The 23,633-nt window shown below is 39.3% G+C and overlaps 1 protein-coding gene across 10 annotated transcripts in view; it reads right to left on the reverse strand.

Annotated features, from left to right (window-relative positions):
* Nucleotides 1-8,402: 8,402 nt before the first annotated feature.
* The window catches only part of SAP130 (Sin3A associated protein 130), an 85,023-nt gene continuing 69,792 nt past the window's right edge, over nt 8,403-23,633 (reverse strand). For 9 of the 10 annotated variants that reach the window (XM_035008291.1, XM_035008297.1, XM_035008290.1 and 6 more), the window contains 3 exons: nt 11,055-11,158; nt 9,824-9,937; nt 8,403-9,342 (listed from right to left, as the gene is read on the reverse strand). In XM_035008291.1, coding sequence (XP_034864182.1) covers nt 9,184-9,342; nt 9,824-9,937; nt 11,055-11,158 — 377 coding nt within the window. In that variant the 3' untranslated portion in view covers nt 8,403-9,183. Of the gene's footprint in view, nt 9,343-9,823; nt 9,938-10,481; nt 10,561-11,054; nt 11,159-23,633 lie in introns of those variants that run through there. The other variant, XM_035008296.1, reaches the window with a different exon arrangement.

Below are 23,633 nucleotides of genomic sequence, written 5' to 3' on the forward strand. Positions count from 1 at the left end.
GTAGGAGTAATTAACCAAATACTTGCACATAAATAGAAACTCTGAATAGACTTATGCTATAGACTTGATGTTTCTGTCCCCTCAAAATTCATATGTTAAAATCCTAGCCCTTAATGTGATGATAATAGGAGGTGGGGCCTTTGGGAGGTGATTAGGTCATTAGGGTGAACCTCCTGAACAAGATTAGTGTCCTTACAAGATGAGACACCAGAGAGCTTATGTCCTCTCTCTCTCTGTTCTCCCCCATGTGAGGATACAACAAGAAGACCGTCATCTGCAAACAAGAAAGAGTGGTCTCACCAGACATCGGATATGCTAGCACCTTGATTGTACTTCTCAGCCTCCAGAACTGTGAGAAATAAATGTTTATTCTGTGGTATTCTTGTACAGCAGCCTGAACTAAGATACCTGTAAGTGGTGAGATTGAAGTGGTGATGAAAAATCTCACAACAAAGAAAATCCTAGAACCAGGTGGCTTCACTGGTGAATTCTGCTGAATGTTGACATAAGAATCATTACCACTTATTTGCAAACTCTTTCAACAAACTAAAGAGGAGGGAATACTTCCAAACTTACTCTATGAGGCCAGCATTACCCCGATACCAAAACTCTACAAAGGCACTACAAGAAACTAGACAAAAATTCTCTATGAATATAGATGCAAATATTCAAGAAGATACTAGCAAATCAAATTCAGCAGCACACAAAAAGGCCATCCCATGACCAAGTGGGATTTGTTCCTAAAATGCAAGGATGGTGTGACATATTAAAAAATAATCAATGCGGGCGCCTGGGTGGCTCAGTTGGTTAAGCGACTGCCTTCGGCTCAGGTCATGATCCTGGAGTCCCCGGGATCGAGTCCCGCATCGGGCTCCCTGCTCGGCAGGGAGTCTGCTTCTCCCTCTGACCCTCCCCCCCTCATGTGCTTGCTCTCTCTCATTCTCTCTCTCTCAAATAAATAAATAAATAAATCTTTAAAAAAAAAAATCAATGCAGTAAATCACATTAATGAATGGAATAAAAGCAACAATCTTCTTGATGCAGAAAAAGCATTTGATAAAATATATAAAAACACTCAATAATCCTGGCATAGTAGGGAAATTCTTCAACATGACAAAAGCCCTGAATGAAAACCCAGCAGTTAACATCATACTCACTGATGAAAGACTGAAAGCTTTCCCTCCAAGGTCAGGAATAAAGCAAGTGCCAGCTTTCACCACTCTTATTCAACGTAGGTCTGGAAGTTCAAAACCAGAGCAATAAAGTAAGAGAAATAGAAGGCATCCAAATTGGAAAGGAAGACGTAAAGTTATCTCTGTACATAGATGACATAGCTTTACATGTAGAAAAACCTCATGATTCCACAAAAAACTGTTGGAGCTAATAAATGAATTCAGCAAACCTGCAGCATACAAAATCAAAACACAAACATCACTTGTATTTCTGTGCCCTTGCAATGAACAAGTCAAATGCAAATTTAGAAAACAACTCCAGGGTGCCTGGGTGACTCAGTCAGTTGAGTGTCTGACTCTTGATTTGGGCTCAGGTTATGATCTCAGGGTCATAGGCTCTGTGCTCAGCAGGGAATCTCTTTGAGAGTCTCTCCTTCTCCAGACTCTGCCCCTTCCTCCACTCGCATGAGCATGCACTTTCTCTCTCTAAAATAACTTAATAAATCTTAAAAAAACCCCAAAATTCCATTTACAATAGCATCAAAAGAATAAAATACCTAGCAATGTAAAATGGTATAGTTGCTATGGAAAATAGTTTGGTTGTTCTCAGAAAGCTAAACACAGAATTATCATATGATTCAGAAAGCCCACTCCTAATATATATCCAAAATGAAGTAAGGTACTTGAACAGATACTGGTATGCCAATGTTCATTAAAACATTATTTGCAATCCAAAAGGTGGAAACAATCCAAGTATCCATCAGCAGGTAAGTGGATAAAATGTGATATATACATATAACAGAATATTACTCAGACATAAAAAGAAATGAAGTTTTGATGCATGTTACAACCTCACTGAACCCTGAAAAGCTTATGCTAAGTGAAATAATCCACACACAAAGGACAAATATTGTATGAATCCATTTACATGAGGTACCTAAAATAGGCAAATCCATAGAGAGAAATAGTTTAGAGACCACCAGGGGTTGGGGCAGGGGGAATGAGGAGTTATTGCTTAATGGTTACAAAGGGGTAATGAAAACATTTTGGAAACAGATGGTGGTGTTTATATACTGTTAATGTAATTAATGCCACTGAACTGTATATTCAAAAGGGTTAAAGTGGCAACTTTTATGTTTATATATTTACTGTAATTAAGAGATAATGTAACATATAAAAAACCACTGAATTGTATACTTTAAATGGGTCAAACTTATGGTATGTGAACTATACTTCAGTCAAGCTGTTTCAAAATAAATAAAAACCATATTTAGGGTGCCTGGGTGGCTCAGTCAGTTAAGCGTCTACCTTCAGCTCAGGTCATGATCCTGGGGTCCCGGGATCCAGCCCCACTTCGGGCTCCCTGCTCATTGGGAGTCTGCTTCTCCCTTTGCCCCTCCCCACTGCTCATGCTCTCTCTCAAATAAATAAAATCTTAAAAAAAAAAAAAAGTATCTGAGTTTAACAAATGAAAAACTTTGAATACTATAGAACACTGTTGAAATAAATTAAATTAGAACTAAATAAATGGAGGGGCGCCTGGGTGGCTTAGTCATTAAGTGTCTGCTTTCGGCTCAGGTCATGATCCCAGCGTCCTGGGATCGAGCCCCGCATTGGGCTCCCTGCTCCGCGGGAAGCCTGCTTCTCCCTCTCCCACTCCCCCTGCTTGTGTTCCCTCTCTTGCTATGTCTCTCTCTGTCAAATAAATAAATAAAATCTTAAAAAAAAAAAAAGAACTAAATAAATGGAAAGACGTCCATATTCACAGATCAGAAAATTTATTTTTTTCAGAAAATTTAATATTAAGGTGGCAAAATTTCTCAAAATTATATAGATTCAACATAATACCTATCAAAATCCCAGATGACTTATTTGCAGAAACTGACAGGCATCTTAACATTGACCTGGAAATTCAAAGGACCCAGGACAGCCGGAACAATCTTGAAAAAGAACAACAAAAGAGAACTCACACTTTCCAAATTCAAAACTTACTAAAAAGTTTAGGTAAGATAAGACAGTGTGGCCTAAGTTTAGACATATAGATCAATGGAATAGAATTGAGAATTCAGGGGCTCCTGGCTGGCTGAGTCAGTAAAGCATGTAACTCTTGATCTCGGGGTTATAAGTTCAAGTCCCACATTGGGTGTAGAGATAAGTTAAAAATAAAAACATATATATATATTTTAAATTTTATTTATTTGACAGAGAGAGGGAACACAAGCAGGGGGAGTGAGAGAGGGAGAAGAAGGCTTCCGGAAGAGCAGGGAGCCTGATGTGGGGCTCGATCCCAGGACCCTGGGATCATGACCCGAGCCGAAGGCATAAGCTCAATGACTGAGCCACCCAGGTGCCCCCAAAATAAAAATCTTACAAAAAAATTAGAGTTTAGAAGTAATTCTTCACATAGTTATATATCAGATATATATATACACCTTTGACAAATTTCCAGGACAATTCCATAGTGAAATAATAGTCTTTTTAACACTTTTTAACACATCACAGCATATAAGGTTAATAGTATATAAATTTTGCCTGCTTTCCTATATACTACCAGTGAACAATTGGAATTTGAAATTAAAAACACAGTACTATTTATTTTATTTATTTATTTTTAAAAGATTTTATTTGTCAGAGAGAGAGAGAGAACACACAAGCAGGGGGAGGGGCAGACAGAGGGTGAAGCAGTCTCCCTGCTGATCGGGAGCCGGATGCGGGACTCAATCCCAGGACCCTGAGATCATGACCTGAGCCGAAGGCAGACGCTTAACCGACTGAGCCACCCAGGTGTCCCACACGGTACCATTAACAATAGCATACACACAAAATGAAATACTTAGGTATAAATCTAATGAAATATGTACAAGATGTATATGAGGAAAATTACAAAACTCTTTTGAAAAAATAAAACACCTAAATAAATGGAGGTATCCATATCTATGGACTAGAACACTCAATATCATTAAGTCAATTCTTTCCCAATTTATTATAGATTCTATGTAATCCTAATCCAAATTCCAGGAGGGTTTTTCATAGCTATTAACAGATTCTAAAATTTATACGAAGAGTATAGCTAACACAACAGTGAAGAACAAAGTTGGAGAACCTATACTGCTCAACTTCAAGACTTCCTATAAAGCTAGTGATTGAAACGGATTGGTAGTGGTGAAAGAATAAACAAGTGTATCAACAGAACAGAATAGAGAGCCCAGACATAGTGCCACACAAATACAGTTAACTCATCTTTGACAAATGATGCAAAGGTAACTTAATGGAGATAGTCTTTTCAACAAATGGTGCTGGAATAATTGGAAATACACACACACACACAAACATGTACACAGACCTTACCACTGTCACAAAAATTACCTCAAAACCAATCACAGACCTAAATGTAAAACACAAAAGACTTCTATAACAAAACAGGAGAAAATTTAGATGATGTTGGGGTTGGCGATGAGTCTTTAGATATAATCCAAAAGCACAATCCACACACAAAAAGATATTGATGTTGTACTTTATTAAAATTGAAAACTTCTGCTCTTCAAAAGGCACTATTAAGTAAATGGAAAGATATGCCGCAGACAGCAAGAAAGCATTTGCAAAACGCTTATCTTTCTGAAAAAGGACTGGTATTCTAAATATACCAAGAACTCTTAAGCTCAGTCAGAAGGGTGCCTGGGTGGCTCAGTCGGTTAAGCATCTGGCTTTGGCTAGGGTTGTGATCCAAGGGTCCTGGGATCGAGTCCATATTGGACTCCCTGCTTCTCCTCCTCCCTCTGCCCCTCCCCCTGCTCGGGCTCTCTCTTAAATAAAATCTTAAAAAAAAAAACCCTCAATCAGAAAACAACCTAATTAACATATGAGCAAAGATCTGAATAGACACCTTACCAAAAATGATATAAAGATGTCATAGGAGCATACAAAAAGTGCTCAGCATCATGTCATTAGGGAACTGCAAATAAAAGCGAGATACCACTACCTACCTATTAGGATGGCTAAAATCCAGAATGTGAACTAAACTTTGGAGAGCATGTGGAGCAACAAGAACTGTCATTCATTGTTGGTGGGAATGTAAAATGGTACAGCCACTTTGGAAGACAGTTTGGAAGTTTTTTTGGTAGTGTTTTGTTTTTAAAGATTTTATTTATTTGACAGAGAGAGAAGACAAACAGGGGGAGCCTAAACAAAGGGAGAGGGAGAAATACTGCTGAGCAGGGAGACTGATGCAGGACTGGATCCCAGGACCCTGGGACCATGACCTGAGCCGAAGGCAGTTGCTTAACCGACTGAGCCACCCAGGGGCCCCAGTTTGGAAGTTTCTTACAAAACTAAACATAATTTTACCTTATGAGCCAGCAATCACATTCCTTGGTTTTTATACAACAGATTTGAAAATTTATTTCCACATAAAATCTGCATGCAAATGTTTATAGCAGCTTTATTCACAATGGTCAAAAACCAGAAGCAAGCAAGATGTCCTTCAATAGGGAAATGAATAATCTTGCCATTCACACAGTAGACTACCACTCAGCAGTAAAAGGGAACAATTTGATACATACAACAAATGGATGAATCTCAAATTAAGACACAAATAAGTATGTACTCTATGATTCCATTTATATGAAGTTCAAGAACAGACAAAACTAATCTGTGACAATGGACAGATCAATGTTTACCCTGGTAGGGGGCGGAGGGGTGTTGACTACAAAGGAGCACTCTTTCTAGGGTTATGGTAATGTTACATATGTCTTTATTTGGATGTCAGCTAAGGGTGTATGTATTTGTCAAAAAGTATAAAGCTATTAAGATTTGGGTATTTTGCTCCACATAATTGTATCACAATAAAACTGGTTATTTGAAAGAGAAAGTCAAGATAGTGGCTATTTTGGGGAAGGTAGAGTTGTGATTGGGATGCGGCAGTTGTGGGGCTTCTGAAGTGATTGTTTAACAAAGTTCTATTTTTCACCCTGGGTGGTAATTTCAAAGTTGTTCTTTTAAAAAGTTATGAAGCAGGCACCTGGGTGGCTCAGTTGGTTAAGCGACTGCCTTCGGCTCAGGTCATGATCCTGGAGTCCCAGGATCGAGTCCTGCATCGGGCTCCCTGCTCAGCAGGGAGTCTGCTTCTCCCTCTGACCCTCCCCCCTCTCATGTGCTCTCTCTCATTCTCTCTCTCTCAAATAAGTAAATAAAATCTTAAAAAAAAAAAAAGTTATGAAGCTATACATTTTTTCCATGTAGTTTTCTGTATCTGTGCTGTAATTTACAATAAAAGAGTACAAAAAGAATACATCCTTTCAAAGGTGTCCATTTTTTCAGATTGAACTGTATAATCTTTAACTTTTAATCTCTAAAATTGTGTGATTCTATATTATTACTGTGATAAAATCACTGAAAATGCAAATACTATAAGGTATTTCCCTATTTAATGAAGTTTTGAAATATCCAGGTTTTAAAATATATATATATGAAAGATTTTCTAGACAAAGCAGATGGGTTAAAACTGTTTTTCTTCCAGATTTATGTTTCTTTGATTTTCCACTGTAGAGAAAAGAAGCCAAATCCAAGTCTTACCTCAAATATATTTCCAATTCTTTCTAATCTTTAAGTTTATGAATGATACTTTTCTGGACCAAAAGTCAGTTGGTCTCTGGACTATCTCCTGTCTATAAATCACTGGAAAGCACAATGTAATATCAGCAATTAAAAAGTTATGTACAAATACATGTCCATATAAAGAACATAAATGTACAAAAGAGTTGTATCTGTAATAACCAAACCTACTAACAGCCTGAATGTCTTTCTACAGGTGAACGGATGAACAACTTGTGGAACATCCATGCAGTGGAGAGCTTGGTACTCAGCAACAAAAAGCAATTAACTCTAGAAACGGATAAATCTCAGGATAAATTTCCATTATGCTGAGTAAAAGAAAGCACATTCCCTTTCTCAAAGAATACATTATATGACTTCACTAAAATACAATTCCAAAAAATGCAAACTCATCTAGTGACAGAAAGCAGACCAATGTTTGTCTGAAGGTGGGGGGCAGGTAGGGGCGAGAAGGAAGAAATCAGAAGCACCAGGAGAAACTTGGTTCTGATGGCGATGTTCACTTTGACCACAGTGATGGTGAAATGGCCATGCATGTACGTCAAATCTTATCAAATTGTGTATTTTGAGATGTTTAGTTTATTGTAGGTTAGTCCTCAATAAAGCTGTTTTTAAACAACATAGTATACACAGACAAGACTCTCCCAACTTCTGACTGTATATATAAGGCAAAGAAATACTGAAAACGCTATTGTTCCAACCTGCACTGACAAGCTTCCTTTGATGAGTTGTCTAAGTTTTGTTCAAATTGTGGTGACAATACTTTTGGAGAGAACAGGTCTGTAATGTAGGATCCCAAGTACCTGAATCATAGCTAGCACACCACGAGATCACTGGGGCAGTATGTGCACGGGAGAAACTGAGGCAAAGGAACGTTCTAGCACAGTCTAGCAGACTATACTGGTGTCTAGCAAACAACCAATAATACCTTTTAAAGTTGGTTCCATGAAGCAGCGGCGATTATTCTGAGGAATTCTTAGCCTAGGCTACACAGGCCTATGTGGCCTAAGCAGAAGCCCGCTTTGCCTCTTCTCCAGTGCTATTCCAGATGAGAGCTTACCATTTCAACTGGAGGAAGCCTGCTGCAGGTGAGCCAGAGCGTTGGTCCCAAAGACCTGGTCAGAACTGGCACAGACTCCCTGTCTTAAATCTGTTCAGGTCAGGGCAAAGAGGAGAGCTCCAGGCCCACGCTGGCACTGCAGGTCCTCAGGAAAGAGAACATCCAGCTAGAAGGGACAGAGATGCTTGCTTGTATTCAAAGGAAGCAAGCCTAGCTACTATACCATTCAGGCGGCTCAGAGGAAGCAACAGTAACCTTGTGAAGAAAATCCGCCCTCCATGCCAGTTCCATCCCAACTCCTAATTATTCTAGAATTTGACAAATTTATACCTGCAATGGGACAAAATATAGTCTTGTATTTAAGATAACCAAGATCCAACAGACTTTACCATGGTGACATCTTCAAAATACCAGAATAGGTGGAACCCATTTATGTGGAGTAACAAAACTTTAGCAGAGTAGACTCTCAACATTGTGTAAGAAATTACAGTGGGACACACACTCACGTGGTGATCAGCATGGCACGGACTTACTTTATAAAAAGATGCAAACTGCTCATGTACAAAAACCTCTTTGAGTCCTTTATTAACATTTGGAGATGTGCGGTACGTACAATTAACAGCATCACACCAGCTACAGAAGTACAAATAACCGAGAACGTACTTCAGAACAAGGATCTCAGAGCAATTTCAGATGTTGCCTGCTCTGAACCTCCACAAAAACCCAACTCTGACACACGCGGGACAGACACTATAACAATTTCACTTTGAAATGGTTCTTTAAAAAAAGGACAATTAATAGTTCAAACCCTTTAGAGTGTGAGATGTGGCAAGTCTCTTGGTGCCATGGCACTGCTGTAAAAGGCCGGCTCAGGCATCTGAAGGTCAGACAGAGTAAGACCCGGCTGGGATGAGGGGAAGAGGTTTGATTTTCAGTGTAGAGCGATAACAGATGGTCCAAGTGGATACTTTCAGTCCAGGCTCAGTATGGGTCCTGCAGGAGTCCACCAGATAAATAGAGTTTATAAACCAGAAGGCTGAAAACTGGCAGCCATTCATTTGTGTCACTGATTCTAACTGGCAGACACTGATGCATCAGGAGTCATTTATGACACAGCGAGTTTAAGAGGGATACGCCTGAAAGAGAGAATGGAGTTCACTGCGTCAGAATAGCTCTGATCCATTTGTGCCACTGGGTACCATGGGTCCCTCTGCTTTCTTGTGTGAATTAAGGAACACTTCCTTTATTTCAATGTTCCACTTTGAAAATAACCAAAACCCTCCCCCCACCCCACCATCATTCTTCATAAATTCTGTTTCCAAAGTCCTGATTCTTCTGGGTCTAGACTTTTTCCTTTCGCTTCAATTTTGACACCTTCTTGACAGTCCCGTTCTTGTTTAGAAGCTTCAGGACGCGGTCTTTATGATCTAAAACCTTAAGCATGGAGTCTCTGGCCTCACTGATCTGGTCCATCACAAGTTTACACCGCTGCATATTTCCCTGCAACAGAAGACATCATCAACAATCAGTAATCGGGAAACCACCAGGCTTTCAAATAACTTTTCACCTATGGACAGGCCATTTTGAGGCTTCCACATAGAAAAAATGTTTTAGTCTTTCTTGGTAATGCACGCTAAAGTAAATAGGTTTTTCTTTTTTTAAGATTTATTAATGTATTTGAAAGAGAGCGTGTGCAAGCGGGGGTGGGGTGGGGGGCTAGGAGGAGCAGAGGGGGAGGGAGTCTTAAGCAGACTTCCTCCCGAGCACGGAGCCCAGCGTGGGGATTGATCCCATGACCCGTGAGATTGTGACCTGAACTGAAACCAAGAATTGGACGCTCAACCAATGAGCCACCCATGCGCCCCAAAGAGTAGGTTTTTACTAAAAATATTAGTGAAAGAGGGAGGGAAATGGGAGAAGTAAGACCGTCTAGTGACAACCCCATAAACTGGATGATCAGAGGGAAAGGGCTATGTCAAACCTGTATCAGTTCATTTATTCGGTGTAGATCATCATCAGTTGCTGCTTTTTTCTTTGGGATAATCCCTTCCTGTAGGTTGGTGAGTCTTTCATAAACATCATGTTCTAGATTTGTCTGCAACACACAAGAGGATGGGCATCATGGCCTCAGAGATACTTTTCCTTGGTAACCTCAGGCAAATGCACCCACCTTGAATCACTTCTGTAAACTGGGATGAGAGCTGTTTGGGTGATAGAATCCTTTCTCCCGAGGACTAGGGCACTAATGTACAGCAAGGGAAATTGATCAACAACGATTAATAGGACAACCTGTCATAATTTAGGGCCCATCTTCAAGGATAACTTTTAAATACTGCCCTGAATTCACAACTGCTCTAAAAAAAGTCTAAAGGTTTCATAGAAACATGCTTTTCTAAATAACAAAAAGTAGCCATGGAACTACTTTTTTTTAAAGATACTCATAAAAGACATTGTTCTTCAGATCACAGCTACTCCAAAGATGGGAAAACTTCATGAGGTTGTCGTTTTGATTGCCCCCCGCCCCTTCACCTCCTTGGTGAAGGAAGGATTCCCGCCCTAGGGTTATGGAGACGGACAAGTAACACCCGCCAACACTGGACACAGGAGATCAATAGCAGTTTACTAGTCAATATACTCACAGCCCAGGGGAGGAGGACACCACACACCACGCAGGGCCACGCAGGGGCTGCACTCAGGAACAGAGTGAACAAGCAGGGGCTGTAGGAGGCAGGCTTTGTAGTATCGAGAGGGAGAGGTGTTCCCTGGTTACCATGGGGATTGTGACAGCTTATTTGAACAATATTGCAAACTGGCAGGGAACTAAAGCCCACTGATCAGGAAGAAGTGGGAGTTGAGCCTGGTCCCTCTGATAAGGAGCATTGTGGGGAGCAAGGACTTACAGTTAGGCCATTTGAAGCTGTTTCAGATTCACAGCAACACAAAATATGGAACCTTAACTGTAGGTCTTATACACAGTTGTTCAGTGTATTTTGGTTCTTGGTACCAGACTAAGATATGTTCGAATTATATCTATGGGATAAATATAGTAATTACAATATTATATCATATATTATACATAAAAATTCTGCATGATCCATGCTAATTGGGAATGCTTCAGAATTACTTAAAAGGAAACACTCTATGAACTCAGATGCCTCCAGCATCTGTTCCTCTCTTCAGCAGGACGTAACAACTACTAGAACTCTACCCACCAGCTGTAGCAACTGAGCAGCACAGAGGTGAACTTTCCAGCCTTGAGCACGACAGGATACCCCTTTCTGGTTAGCTATTTCCTGCAGCATAGCTTTCTTCTCTTCTGGAACCATAAAAAAATAAAAATAAAAAGTATATTTCAATTTTTATAAAGTTCAAATAATTCGGGTTCAAGCTACCGATGCACTACTATTTTATCAAGAATTTCTTTACTTAAATATCTTTAAATAATTACGAACAGAGGTCACAACATGAATAAAAGTTTCTCCTTTTGTTCACCCCAAAAGAATGCTGTAAAGATGTACTCTGCTAATCTAGTGAGTTTGAAAGAGAGCGAATTAATATTCTAATCTCTTAAAGGAAGGGAAATAGTCTCTGGTGGTCTGGAGCCTTGCTCATGTGTGATGTTTGCAAGCATGTGGAGAATTGGGCATGAAGTTTTAGAAGCTTTTTGGTGTTACCTAGATCTTGGAGAAATGAAAGGAATCAAATTTGAATAGCATTTCACATTTGGATAGAAAAGTCCAGCAACCAGAACTGTAGTAAAATAAATATGAAACGTATCATTTGGATTGGGGAGAGGGAAAGCAGGATTGAAGGGTACTTGTCAAAGGTGAGTTGAGCTGTGTATCTGAAGTTTTAACTACTCTTTAACTACAACTTAAAATGTATTTATAGGGGCACCTGGGTGGCTCAGTCAGTTAAACGTCTCCCTTTGGCTAAGGTCATGATCCCAGGGTCCGGGGATTGAACCCTGCGTCGGGCTCCTTGCTCCTCGGGAAGTCTGCTGCTCCCTCTGCTTGTGTTCTCTAATAAATAAATAAAATCTTAAAAAGTGTATTTATACATTAATTAAAAATTTAGATAATAAAAATTTAAAAATATTTTTAAAATTTTACTTTATTTAAAAATTTATTCTTGAAAAGACTATATATTTGTCAAAACGCACAGAATGTAGAACACCAAGACTGAGCACTAATGTAAGTGATGAACTTTGGGTGATAATGATGTGTTGGTGTAGGTTCATCAAATGTACCAAATGTACCACTGTGGTGGGGTGTTGATAGCTGTGCATGTGTGGGGACTGGGGGTACATGCGAAATCCCTGTACCTTCTTTTCAATTTTGTTGTGGAACTAAAACTGCTCTAAGAAGTTCATCAATTAAAAAAAACTCAACCTCTTCTAGTAGGCAAATATTAGCGTGCATATGATTTAAAGATAACTTCTGAGGTAATTGGAAATTCACATACAGTTAGTTGTAGGAAAGAACACAGAGATCCTAAGTACCCCCCCCCTTTTTTAAAGATTTTATTTATTTATTTGAGACAGAGAGAATGAGAGAGAGCATGAGAGGGAGGAGGGTCAGAGGGAGAAGCAGACCCCCTGCTGAGCAGGGAGCCCGATGCGGGACTCGATCCAGGGACTCCAGGATCATGACCTGAGCTGAAGGCAGTTGCTTAACCAACTGAGCCACCCAGGCGCCCGAGCCCCCCCCCCTTTTTAAAAAAGATTTTATTTATTCGTTTGAGACACAGAGATACAGAGAGAGAGCACGAGCAGGGGGAGAGGCAGAAGGAGAAGCAGGCTCCCTGCTGAGTCAGAAGCCGGATGTGGGGCTCAATCCCAGGACCCTGGGATCATGACCTGAGCAAGGCAGATGCTTAACCATCTGAGCCACCCAGGTGCCCCAATCCTAAGTACTCTTTACCTGACTTCCGCCAATGGCAGCATCTTGTAAAACTACAGTACAATACCACAACCATGATGATGATGCAGTCTGACTATTCAGATTTCACCAGTTTCAGATGTACTTGAGCATTTCATTTTAAACATTTGAAAAAACGTTTTAGTTTGACATAATGAGATTCAGAAGATGCTGCAAAGATGGTATAAGGATATACCTGGTAAGAGACTAACAAATCAAAAATTCCTATAGCTCAATAATAAAAAGAAACCAATTAAAAAGGGCAAAGGATCTGAACAGGTATTTCTCCAAAAAAGATATAAAAATGGCCAATAAGTATGTTCCAGTTTCTGCCTATTCCAAAAGAAGTTTCTATGAACAGCTGTGTACAGATTTTTGTGGGGACACACAGGTTTTGATTTTTCTGGGATAAATGCCCAGGAGTATAACTGTTAGGTCATATGGTAAGTGTATGTTCTAGTTTTTATGAAACTGCCAAACTGTTTTCCAGAGCAGCTAGCTCAGCAAAGTACAAGAGACAACGGACCTGTGGCATGACAGCGCTCCTGCTAACCTGCTCTCCAGTGAAACTGGTGAAAATTTTAAAAATAACTATTTAGACCTATGGATAGGCTCCTAAGCGGAAACAGAAAATCTATTCATGCAATATCTATTCAAGCAAATCTGTGGTAAGAACAGTGAGTTCAGGGCGCCTGGGTGGCTCAGTCGTTAAGCGTCTGCCTTCGGCTCAGGTCATGATCCCAGGGTCCTGGGATCGAGCCCCGCATTGGGCTCCCTGCTCAGGGGGAAGCCTGCTTCTCCCCTTCCCACTCTCCCTGCTTGTGTTCCCTCTCTCGCTGTCTCTCTCTGTTAAAAAATAAATAAAATCTTTAAAAAACAAAACAGTGAGTCCATCGTATCTGAATCAAGACCACTCCCTCTTTTCCTCTCCCAGCTCAGTGAGGTGGATCTCCACGCAGACTGCTGCAGCCCAGAACATGGGGTTCCCTCTCCTCCAGCTGCCAAGTGGAAGGCTATCTTCCCAGGAGGAGCAGGTCATCAGCATTTCCCATCCTGCTCCCCGCTACTCAGGCTAAGTCCTAGGTGAGTACAACTGAGATGAAGGGGCTCTCTTCTGTTCGATCCCTAGTCTAGAATGGAGACTGTACCTTAGGGCAAGGTGTGCAGAGAACACTGTGAAACTTTGTGAAGTGGTGGTTTTATGCTAGGAGAGGCAAGCCAAGAGGACCCCATGCTGCTCACTCCTCTTCCCCTCCACTTGATGCTCACCTCCTAGAGTAGGGTGTTACTTAGAGAGAAGGCTGCCATTGTCCTCACCCCACCTCCAGAGGCCTAGCTCAGAGATTCTGCCTGGGGGAGAAACAGCCCATATAACAGGCAGCTTCTAATCTTTTCCTAAAGGAACTGACTCCATTTGCCACAGACTATGAAGCTGAAACCTAAAGGTGCTCCTAAGGAAGAGTGGAGGTTGTAGTGAAAGGCAATTAGGAGATTTGTAGATCAAATGAAGATACAGCCAGGCGCCTGGGTGGCTCAGTTGGTTAAGCGACTGCCTTGGGCTCAGGTCATGATCCTGGAGTTCCCGGATCAAGTCCCGCATCGGGCTCCCTGCTCAGCGGGGAGTCTGCTTCTCCCTCTGACCCTCCCCCCTCTCATGTGCTCTTTCTCTCTCATTCTCTCTCAAATAAATAAATAAAATCTTAAAAAAAATAAAAAAGAAGATACAGTCTAGACTGTGGGCTGACTAGTTTGTAGGAGAGAACAAAGAGTATGATGGCTGAGAGGAGTCCTCTTGGGGGCAGAACAAATATCAGACAATGACTTCAGTAACTACTCTGAAAGGAGCTATGATTTGACTGGAATAGTTTGCAGAGGAATGTAATTTGTGTTCCAGAGCACATTCCGGTAGTGTTCTGGTAGAGCAAACAGCACGTAATTAGCGGGGCTAATTAGCTGGGTGTGGTCAGGAAAAGAGCGGGTGAGAGCTCTCCCAGTGCCACAGTCATCCCAGGATGACTGCCGGCATACCTGAAGCTATGCCTCCCTAAGGAACAACATCAAAGGCTCAACACTCCTGGTGGTGGAGGTGATGAGACTTCACTAAAATAATCTAACCAGTCACTACACAAATAAACAAGCAAATAACAATAATAAGCCTGGAGTGGGGTGGGGAAAGACTAGTATCCAGAGTTATCTAGAATGTCTAGTTTCCAACAAAAAATTATGAGGCATGCAAAGAAATAAAGAAGTGTGACCCATACATGGGGGGAAGAAAGCAGGCAACAGAAAGAGCGACCAGATGTCAAATTTACCAGAAAAAGATTTCAAAGCAGCCATTATAAAGAAATACACTGAATGGAAGGGACGTAGGAGTGAAGAAGGAAGGTATGATGATCATGTCAAGTTAAGTAGAGAAATCAATAAAGAGACAGAAATTATAAAAAGAAAGGAACCAAACGGAAATTCTGGAGTTAAAAAGTAAAATAAAATACTTAAAAAAAATTCACTTAGAGGAACACAACAGTAGGCGGGAACTGGTACAAAAGAGAATTAGTCAAGTTGAAGACAGACTGATAGAGATTATGCAGGCTGAAGAACAGAGTAAAAAGAATAAGAAAAATAAGTAGGGCCTCAGAGAAATGTGAGACACTATTAAAAGCCTCAACACACAGGTAATGGGAGTACCAGAAGAAGAGAGAAAGAAATATTCAAAGAAAAAACATGGCTATGTCCCCAATTTACTGAAAAACAATAACCCAAATATCCAAGGAAGTCCAGGAACTCCAAGTATGAGAAATGCAACCATCTCAGAGAATCGACAGTTGACTTTTAAGGAGAAATGAGGGAGGCCAGAAGGCACTGTGACTACAGGTTCAAAGTGCTTAAAGGAATGTACAAGAAATCTAGTTTCTCTGCATCCTCACCAGCATTTAGCATTATCAGTATTTTTGTTTCAGCTGTTTTGATAGGTGTGTAGTGACACCTCAATTTCAATTTCTTTAATGGCTCGTGATGTTGAACATTTTCTAAAAAATAAATTTTATGGTCCAGGACCCAACGAAAATAAATACAGTACATTTTACTTGTTATGTCTCCTTCGACAACTCTTGGCTTGATGGTTTCTCAGATGGTCCTTGCTTCTGATGACCTTGACAGTTTTGAAGACTACTGGTCAAGTAATTTTGCAGGCTGCCATTCTATTTGGATTTGCCTAATGTTTCTCTCAGGATTAGAGTGTAGTTATGAGAGGGGACATAGAGGGAAAGTGGCAAAGTGGGTATATACTATTTTTAAAAAAAACTCCAGTGTACATATTAGTTTCAGGTGTATGATATAGTGATTCAACAACTCTATACATTACTCAGTGCTCATCATAACAAGTGCACTCTTAATCTTGTTCACCTATTTCACCTCTGGCCCCCACCCACCTCCCCTCTGGTAACTATCAGTTTCATCAGTTCGTTCTCTAACTATAGTTAAGAGTCTATTTCTTGGTTTGTCCCTCTTTTTTCCTTGTTTTTATAACTCCACGAGTGAAATCATATGGTATTTGTCTTTCTCTGACTTATTTCACTTAGTGTTATACCCTCTAGATCCATCCAGGTTGTTGCAAATGGCAAGATTTTCATTCATTTTTATGGCTGAGTAATATTCCCTTGTGTATATATATCACATCTTCTTTATCCATTCACCTGCCAATAGACCCTTGGGTTGCTTCCATAGTTTGGCTATTGTAAATAACACTGAAATAAACAAAGGGGTGCATATAGCTTCTCAAATTAGTGTTTTCAAATTCTTTGGGTAAATACGCAGTCGTGGAATTACGAGATCATATGGTCATTCCATTTTTAATTTTTTAAGGAGCCTCCATACTGTTTTTCACAATGGCTGCACCAGTTTGCATTTCTATCAATAGTGTGTGAGGGTTCTTTTTTCTTCACATCCTTGCCAACACCTGTCGTTTCTTGTGTTTTTGATTTCAGCCATTCTGACAGGTGTGAGGTGCTATCTCATTGTGGTTTTGATTTGCATTTCCCTGATGAGCGATGCTGAGGATTTTTTCATGTGTCTGTTGACCATCTGGATGTCTTCTTTTGAGAAATGCCTCTTCATGTCTTCTGCCCATTTTTAAATTGGATTATTTGGGGTTTTCTGGTGTTGAGTTTGAGAAGTTCTTTTTTTTTTAAGATTTTATTTATTTATTTGACAGAAAGAGAGAGAGCACAAGTAGGCAGAGCAGGAGGGAGAGGGAGAAGCAGGCTCCCTGCTGAGCAGGGAGCCCGATGCGGGGCTTGATCCCAGGAACCTGGGATCATGACCTAGCCGAAGGCAGATGCTTAACTGACTGAGCCACCCAGGCGCCCAAGTTATGGAAGTTCTTTATGTATTTTGGATACTAACCCTTTATCAGACAGGTCATTTGCAAATATCTCCTACCGTTCAGTAGGCTTTTAGTTTTATTGATTGTTTCCTTTGCTGTGCAGAAATTTTTATACTGATGAAGTCCCAATAGATTATTTTTGCTTTTGTATCCCTCACCTTAGGAGACATAAATAGAAAAAATGTGGCTGCAGCTGATGTCGGAGAAATTACTGCCTGTTCTCCTCTGGGATTTTTATGGTCTCAGGTCTCATATTTAGGTCCTTAATTCATTTTGAGTTTACTTTTGTGTATGGTCTAAGAATGTGGTCCAGTTTCATTCTTTTGCATGTTGCTGTCCAGTTTTCCCAATACCATTTGTTGAAGGGACTTTTTCCCAATGCATATTCTTGCCTCCTTTTGTCAAAGATTAAGTGACCATATAATCGTGTTTATGTATGGGCTCTCTATTCTGTTCCAATGATCTGTGTCTGTTTTTTTGACAGTACCATACCGTTTTGCTTACTGGTTTTGTACTGTATCTTGAAATTTGGAATTGTGACATTGTGACACCTCTAGTTTTTCTTTTTCAAGATTGCATTGGCTATTCAGGGTTATTTGTGGTTCCGAACAAATTTTAGGATTATTCATTCTAGTTGTGTGAAAAATGCTGTTGGCATTTTGAAAGGGATTACATGAAATCTGTAGATTGCCCTGGGTAGTAATGACATTTTAACAATATTTGTTCTTCCAATCCATGAGCATGTAGTATCTTTCCATTTGTGTCATATTCAATTTCTTTCATCAGTATTTTATGGTTTTCAGAGTATAGGTCTTTCATCTCCTTGGTTAAGTTTATTCCTAGGTATCTTACTATTTTTGGTGTACTTGTAAAAGGGACTGTTTTCTTAATTTCTCTTTCTGCTATTTCATTAATAAGTATATAGAAACAAACAGATTTCTGTATATTGATTTTGTATCCTGCAACCTCACTGAATTGCATTATCAGTTCTAGTAGTTTTTAGTGGACTCTTTCAGGTTTTCTATGTATAATATCATATCATCTACAAATAGTGAAAGTTTTCCTTCTTCCTTCTCAATTTGGATGCCTTTTATTTCTTTTTCATGTCTGACTGCTGTGGCTAGGACTTCCAGTATTATGTTGAATAAAAGTGGTGAAAGTGGACATCCTTGTCTTATTCCTGATCTTTGCAGAAAAGCTCCCAGTTTTTTACCATTGAGTATGATATTAGCTGTGGGTTTTTCAGATATGGCCTTTATTATGCTGAGGTATGTTTCCTCCAAACCTATATTGTTTATCATGAATGGATGTTGTACTTTGTCAAATGTTTTTTCTGCACCTACTGAAATGATTGTATGGCTTTTTTCCTTTCTCTTGTTGATGTGATGTATTATGTTGATTGATTTGTGAATATTGAACCACCCTTGCATCCCAGGAATAAATCCCATTTGATTGTGGCAAATGATTTTTTTAAACATATTGTTGGATTCAGTTTGTTAATATTTCGTCAAGGATTTTTACCTGTATGTTCATCAGAGATATTGGCCTGTAGTTCTTTTTTTGTGGCGTCTTTATCTTGTTTTAGTATCAGCGTAATGCTGGCCTCAGAATGAATTTGGAAGCTTTCCTTCCTCTTCTATTTTTGGAATAGTTTGAGAAGAATAGGTATGAACTCTTCTTTAAATTCACCTGTGGAGCTGTCTGGTCCTGGACTTTTGTTTGACGGGAGTTTTCTGATTACTGATTCAATTTCATTGCTGGTAATTGGTCTGCTCAAATTTTCTCTTTCTTCCCGATTCAGTATTGGCAAGTTATGTTTCTAGGAATTTATCCATTTCTTCTAGGTTGTCCAATTTGTTGGCATATTTTTCATAATATTCTCTTGTATTCCTTTGTATTTCTGTGGCGTCAGTTGTTCTTTCTCCTGTTTCATTTCTGTTTGAGTCTTCTCTTTTTCTTTTGAGGAGTCTGGTTAAAGGTTTATGAATTTTGTTGATGTTTTCAAAGAACAAGCTCCTCGTTTCATCAATTTGCTCTATTAAGTTTCTATCTCATTTCTTTTTTTTTTTTAAAGATTTTTTATTTATTCATTTGAGAGAGAGAGAGAGAGAGCAGGCAAGAGCATGAGCAGGGGGGAGGGGCAGAGGGAGAAGCAGGTTCCGATGCGGGACTCGATCCTAGGACCCTGGGATCATGACCTGAGCCGAAGGCAGACACGTAACCAACTGAGCCACCCAGGCACCCCTCTATCTCATTTATTTCTGCTCTAATCTTTATTTCCTTCCTTGTACTGGTTTGGGGTTTGTGTTAGGTTGTTTACTTCAGATTTTTCTTGCTTCTTGAGATTGGCCTGTATTGTTACAAGCTTCCCTCTTGGAATACCTTTTGATGCATCCCAAAGATTTTGGGTCACTGTGTTTTTTCAGTTGTCTCTATGTATTTTTTGATTTCCTCTTTGATTTCTTGGTTGACCCATTCATTGTTTACTAGCATGTTGTTGAATGTCCATGTATTTGTGTTTTTTCCAGATTTTTTCATGTGGTTGATTTCTAGTTTCACAGCACTGTAGTCAGAAAAGATGCATGGCTGTTTTCCCGTAGCCAATTGAGCAGTGCTATTAATGACAAGACTAGTTATAAGGACAAAGTTTCCATGTTTCTTTTTTTTATAAAATTGGAACCATCAGCTGGTAGCCTCTTAGGGAGCAAAACCAGGATATCTAGCTATTATGTAATGTGTCTAGAAGGTGACATGAACAAAAATGAGAAGCACAGCCACTTGCATTTTATGAACCATTCATATGACAAATATTATATTTTGCTATAACCTTTGACTAAATTGAAGAAAAGATGGATTTAATGAAACAAATGAAGTTATTTCACATACACATTAGAACATTATATGCTGTTATGCTTTGGTGCTTATTCTCTAGCACTTGGTCCTCATAGTAGATTCAGGTATATTTTTAGAAGTCTGTAACCTTTTCCTAACAATGGTCTTAATAAATATTGTTCTTGATAAAAAAAAAAAATAAGAAAAGATGCATGGTATGACTTCAATCTTTTTTAATTTATTAAGACTTGTTTTGTGACCTAACAGGTGATCTATTCTGGAGAATGTTCTAAATGCACTTGAAAAGAATGTGAATTCTGCTGTTTTGGGATAGAATGTTCTGAATATATCCGTTAGATACGTTTGGTCCACTGTGTCATTCAAAGCCACTGTTTCCTTGATTTTCTGTTTGGATGATTTATCCATTGATGTAAGTGGGGTGTTAAAGTCCTCTACTATTATTGTATTACTATTGACTATTTCTTTTGTTTGTTATTAGCTGCTTTATGTATTTGCATGCTCCCATGTAGGGTGCATAAATATTTACAATTGTTACATCTTCTTGTTGGATTGCTCCCTTTATGATTATATAGTGTCCTTCTTTGTCTCTTTGTTACAGTCTTAGTTTTAAAGTCTATTTTGCCTGATATAAATATTGCTACTCTGCCTTTCTTTTCACTTCCATTTGCATGATAAATGCCTTTCCATCCCTTCACCTTCCATCTACATGTGTCTTTAGGTTTGAAATGAGTCTCTTGTAGGCAGCATACAGATAGGTCTTGCTTTTTTTTTTTTTTTATAAAGATTTTGTTTATTTATTTGTCAGAGAGAGAGCGCGCACAGCAGGGGGAGCAGCAGAGGGAGGGGGAGAAGCAGGCTTCTGGCTGAGCAAGGAGCCTGATGTGGGACTTGATCCCAGGGTCCTGGGATCATGACCTGAGCCAAAGGCAGATGCTTAACTGACTGAGCCACCCAGGCATCCCTAGGTTTTGCTTTTTTATCCATTCTGTTATCCTCTGTCTTTTGGTTGGAATGTTTAGTCCATTTACATTCAAAGTAATTACTGATAGGTATCAATTTGCCATTTTGTTAGCTTATTTTTTTTCCCAGAGAGCGAAAGCATGCACATGAGGAGGGTGGTGGGAAAGGAGGGGCAGAGGAAGAAGAATCGCACGAAGGCTTGATCTCATGACCCTGAGATCATGACCTGAGCCAAAATCAAGAGTTTCATGCTCAGCCGACTTAGCCACCCAGGTACCCGCTGTTACTTGTTTTATGGTTGTTTTTGTGGTTTTTCTCTGTTGCTTTCTTCTCTTGCTCTCTTCTCTCATGGTTTGCTGGCTTTCTTTAGTGATATACTTGGATTACTTTCTCTTTATTTATTGCGTATCTATTACCAGTTCTTGATTTGTAGTTATTAGCAGGTTTATATATAAAACACCTTACACACATAGCAGTGTATACTGACAGTTGCTTAAGTTTGAACAGAAGGGTATACTATTAAACATGATCTTTCACTATTCATATTGACCTTGAGCACCTGGCTGAGGTGGTGTTTTGTCAGGTATATACATTATAAAGTTACTCCTTCACCCATCAAATTAAACTCTGTAAGAAAGTCTATGTGCAGACCACACTTAAGGCCTGGAAATTTCTATTCCCTTGAACATCTTCTTGTGCATGTCATCCAAGTTATCCTCTTTGGTGAAATGTCTCTTCATGCCTTTTTGTCCCTTTTCTAATTGGATTATGGTTTTTATTTACTGTTAAGTACTGAAAGTTCCTAATACATATATTCTAGATATGAGCCCTTTATGAGATATGTGGTTTGGTAATACTTTCTCCCAGTCTATAGTTTGTCTTTCCATCTTCCTAACAGGATCTTTCAGAGATAAAAAGTTTTTATTAAGTCCAGTTTATTTTCCTTTCCTTTTGTGGACAGTGTTTTTGGTGTCATGTCTAGGAAATGTTCACCATGCCCTAGGTTGTGAAGACTTTATCTTGGGTTTTCTTCTAAAAGTTTAGTAGTTTCACATTTCATATTTAAATCTATTATCCGTTTTAAAGATTTTATTTATTTATTTGACAGAGAGAGATAGCGAGAGCAGGAACACAAGCAGGGGGAGTGGGAGAGAGAGAAGCAGGCTTCCCGCCAAGCAGGGAACCCAATGTGGGGCTCGATCCCGGGACCCTGGGATCATGACCTGAGCTGAAGGCAGACGCTTAACGACTGAGCCACCCAGGCACCCCTCTATTATCCATTTTAAGTTATCTTCTGTATAAGGTGTGAGGATTAAGTTAGGGTCTTTGGCTCTCTCTTTTTTTTTAAACTTATGGATTTCCAGCACCATCTGTTGAAAATAAGACTCTCCTTCCTCCACTGAATTTTTTTTTCATTGGGTCAAAAATCAGTTAAGCATATTTGTCTGGGTCTATTTCTGCATTTTCCATTCCACTCCATTTATATGTATATCCTTCTGCAAATACCACCCTGTTTAAACTACTGTAGATAAACTATGCTTTAATATCAGAAAAAATGATTTCTCTTGTTTTTCAAGGTTATTTTAACTATTCTACTTTCTATATAAAGTTTAAAATAAGATTTACTGTGTCTACAAAAACCTTTCTGTGAGTCTGGTAGAACTGTATTAAACCTATTGATCAGTCTAGGGAAAACTTACATCTTTATGTTGAGTTTCAAATCCTTGAACATTGCATGTCTTTTCATTTATTCAGATCTCTTTTATCAGCATTTTGTAGTTTATAGCAAACACATCCTATAATGTTTTGCTAGATTTATACCTAAATAGGTCATTTCTGGAGGATCAACTGCAAATGCCATTATGTTTTCAATATCAGTTTGCACAAGTTCATTCCAAATATCTAAAATTAAAATTGATTTTTGTGTGCTGACATCGTATCCTGTGACCTTGCTGAACTCGTTTACTAGTTCCAGGAGTTTTTTTTTTTTTTTTTTTTGTGGAATCCTGGAGATCTGTATGTAGACAGTGATGTCATTTGCAAATAGAGACAGTTTTATTTATTCCTTCCCAACCCATATAGTCCTTTATCTCTTTCTTGACTTAACGTGGTGTCTAGAACTTCCAGTACTAACGCTGAGTAAGAGTAGTGAGAGAGAGATCAGAGGACAGCCTAGTCTTTTGGCTAATCTCAGGTAGAAAGCATTCGGTCTTCCACTGTTAAATATAATGTTAGTTGTAGGTGTGTTGCAGACTTTTTATCAAGTTAAGGAAGTCTTCTTTCCCTGTTTTTGAGAGATTATGAAAAAGTATTGAATTTTTTTTTTTTTTAAAGATTTTATTTATTTATTCATGAGAGACAGAGAGAGAGAGAGGCAGAGGGAGAAGCAGGCTCCCAAGGAGCAGGGAGCCCGATGCGGGACTCGATCCCAGGACCCTGGGATCATGACCTGAGCCGAAGGCAGACGCTTAACCATCTGAGCCACCCAGGCGCCCGAAAAAGTACTGAATTTTGTCAAATAATTTTTCTGCATCAGTTGATATGATTATGTTTATTTTTCTTCTTTAGCTTTTGCTATGGGTTGAACTGTGTCCCCTCAAAAGACATGTTGAAGTCCTAACCCTTGTACCTATAGAGGTGACCTTATTTGGGAAAAGGGCCTTTGCAGATGTAATCGA

Source organism: Mirounga leonina, unplaced genomic scaffold (assembly GCF_011800145.1).
Source record: "Mirounga leonina isolate KUSES-001 unplaced genomic scaffold, KU_Mleo_1.0 Mir_151, whole genome shotgun sequence".
NCBI classification, from domain to species: Eukaryota; Metazoa; Chordata; class Mammalia; order Carnivora; family Phocidae; genus Mirounga; species Mirounga leonina.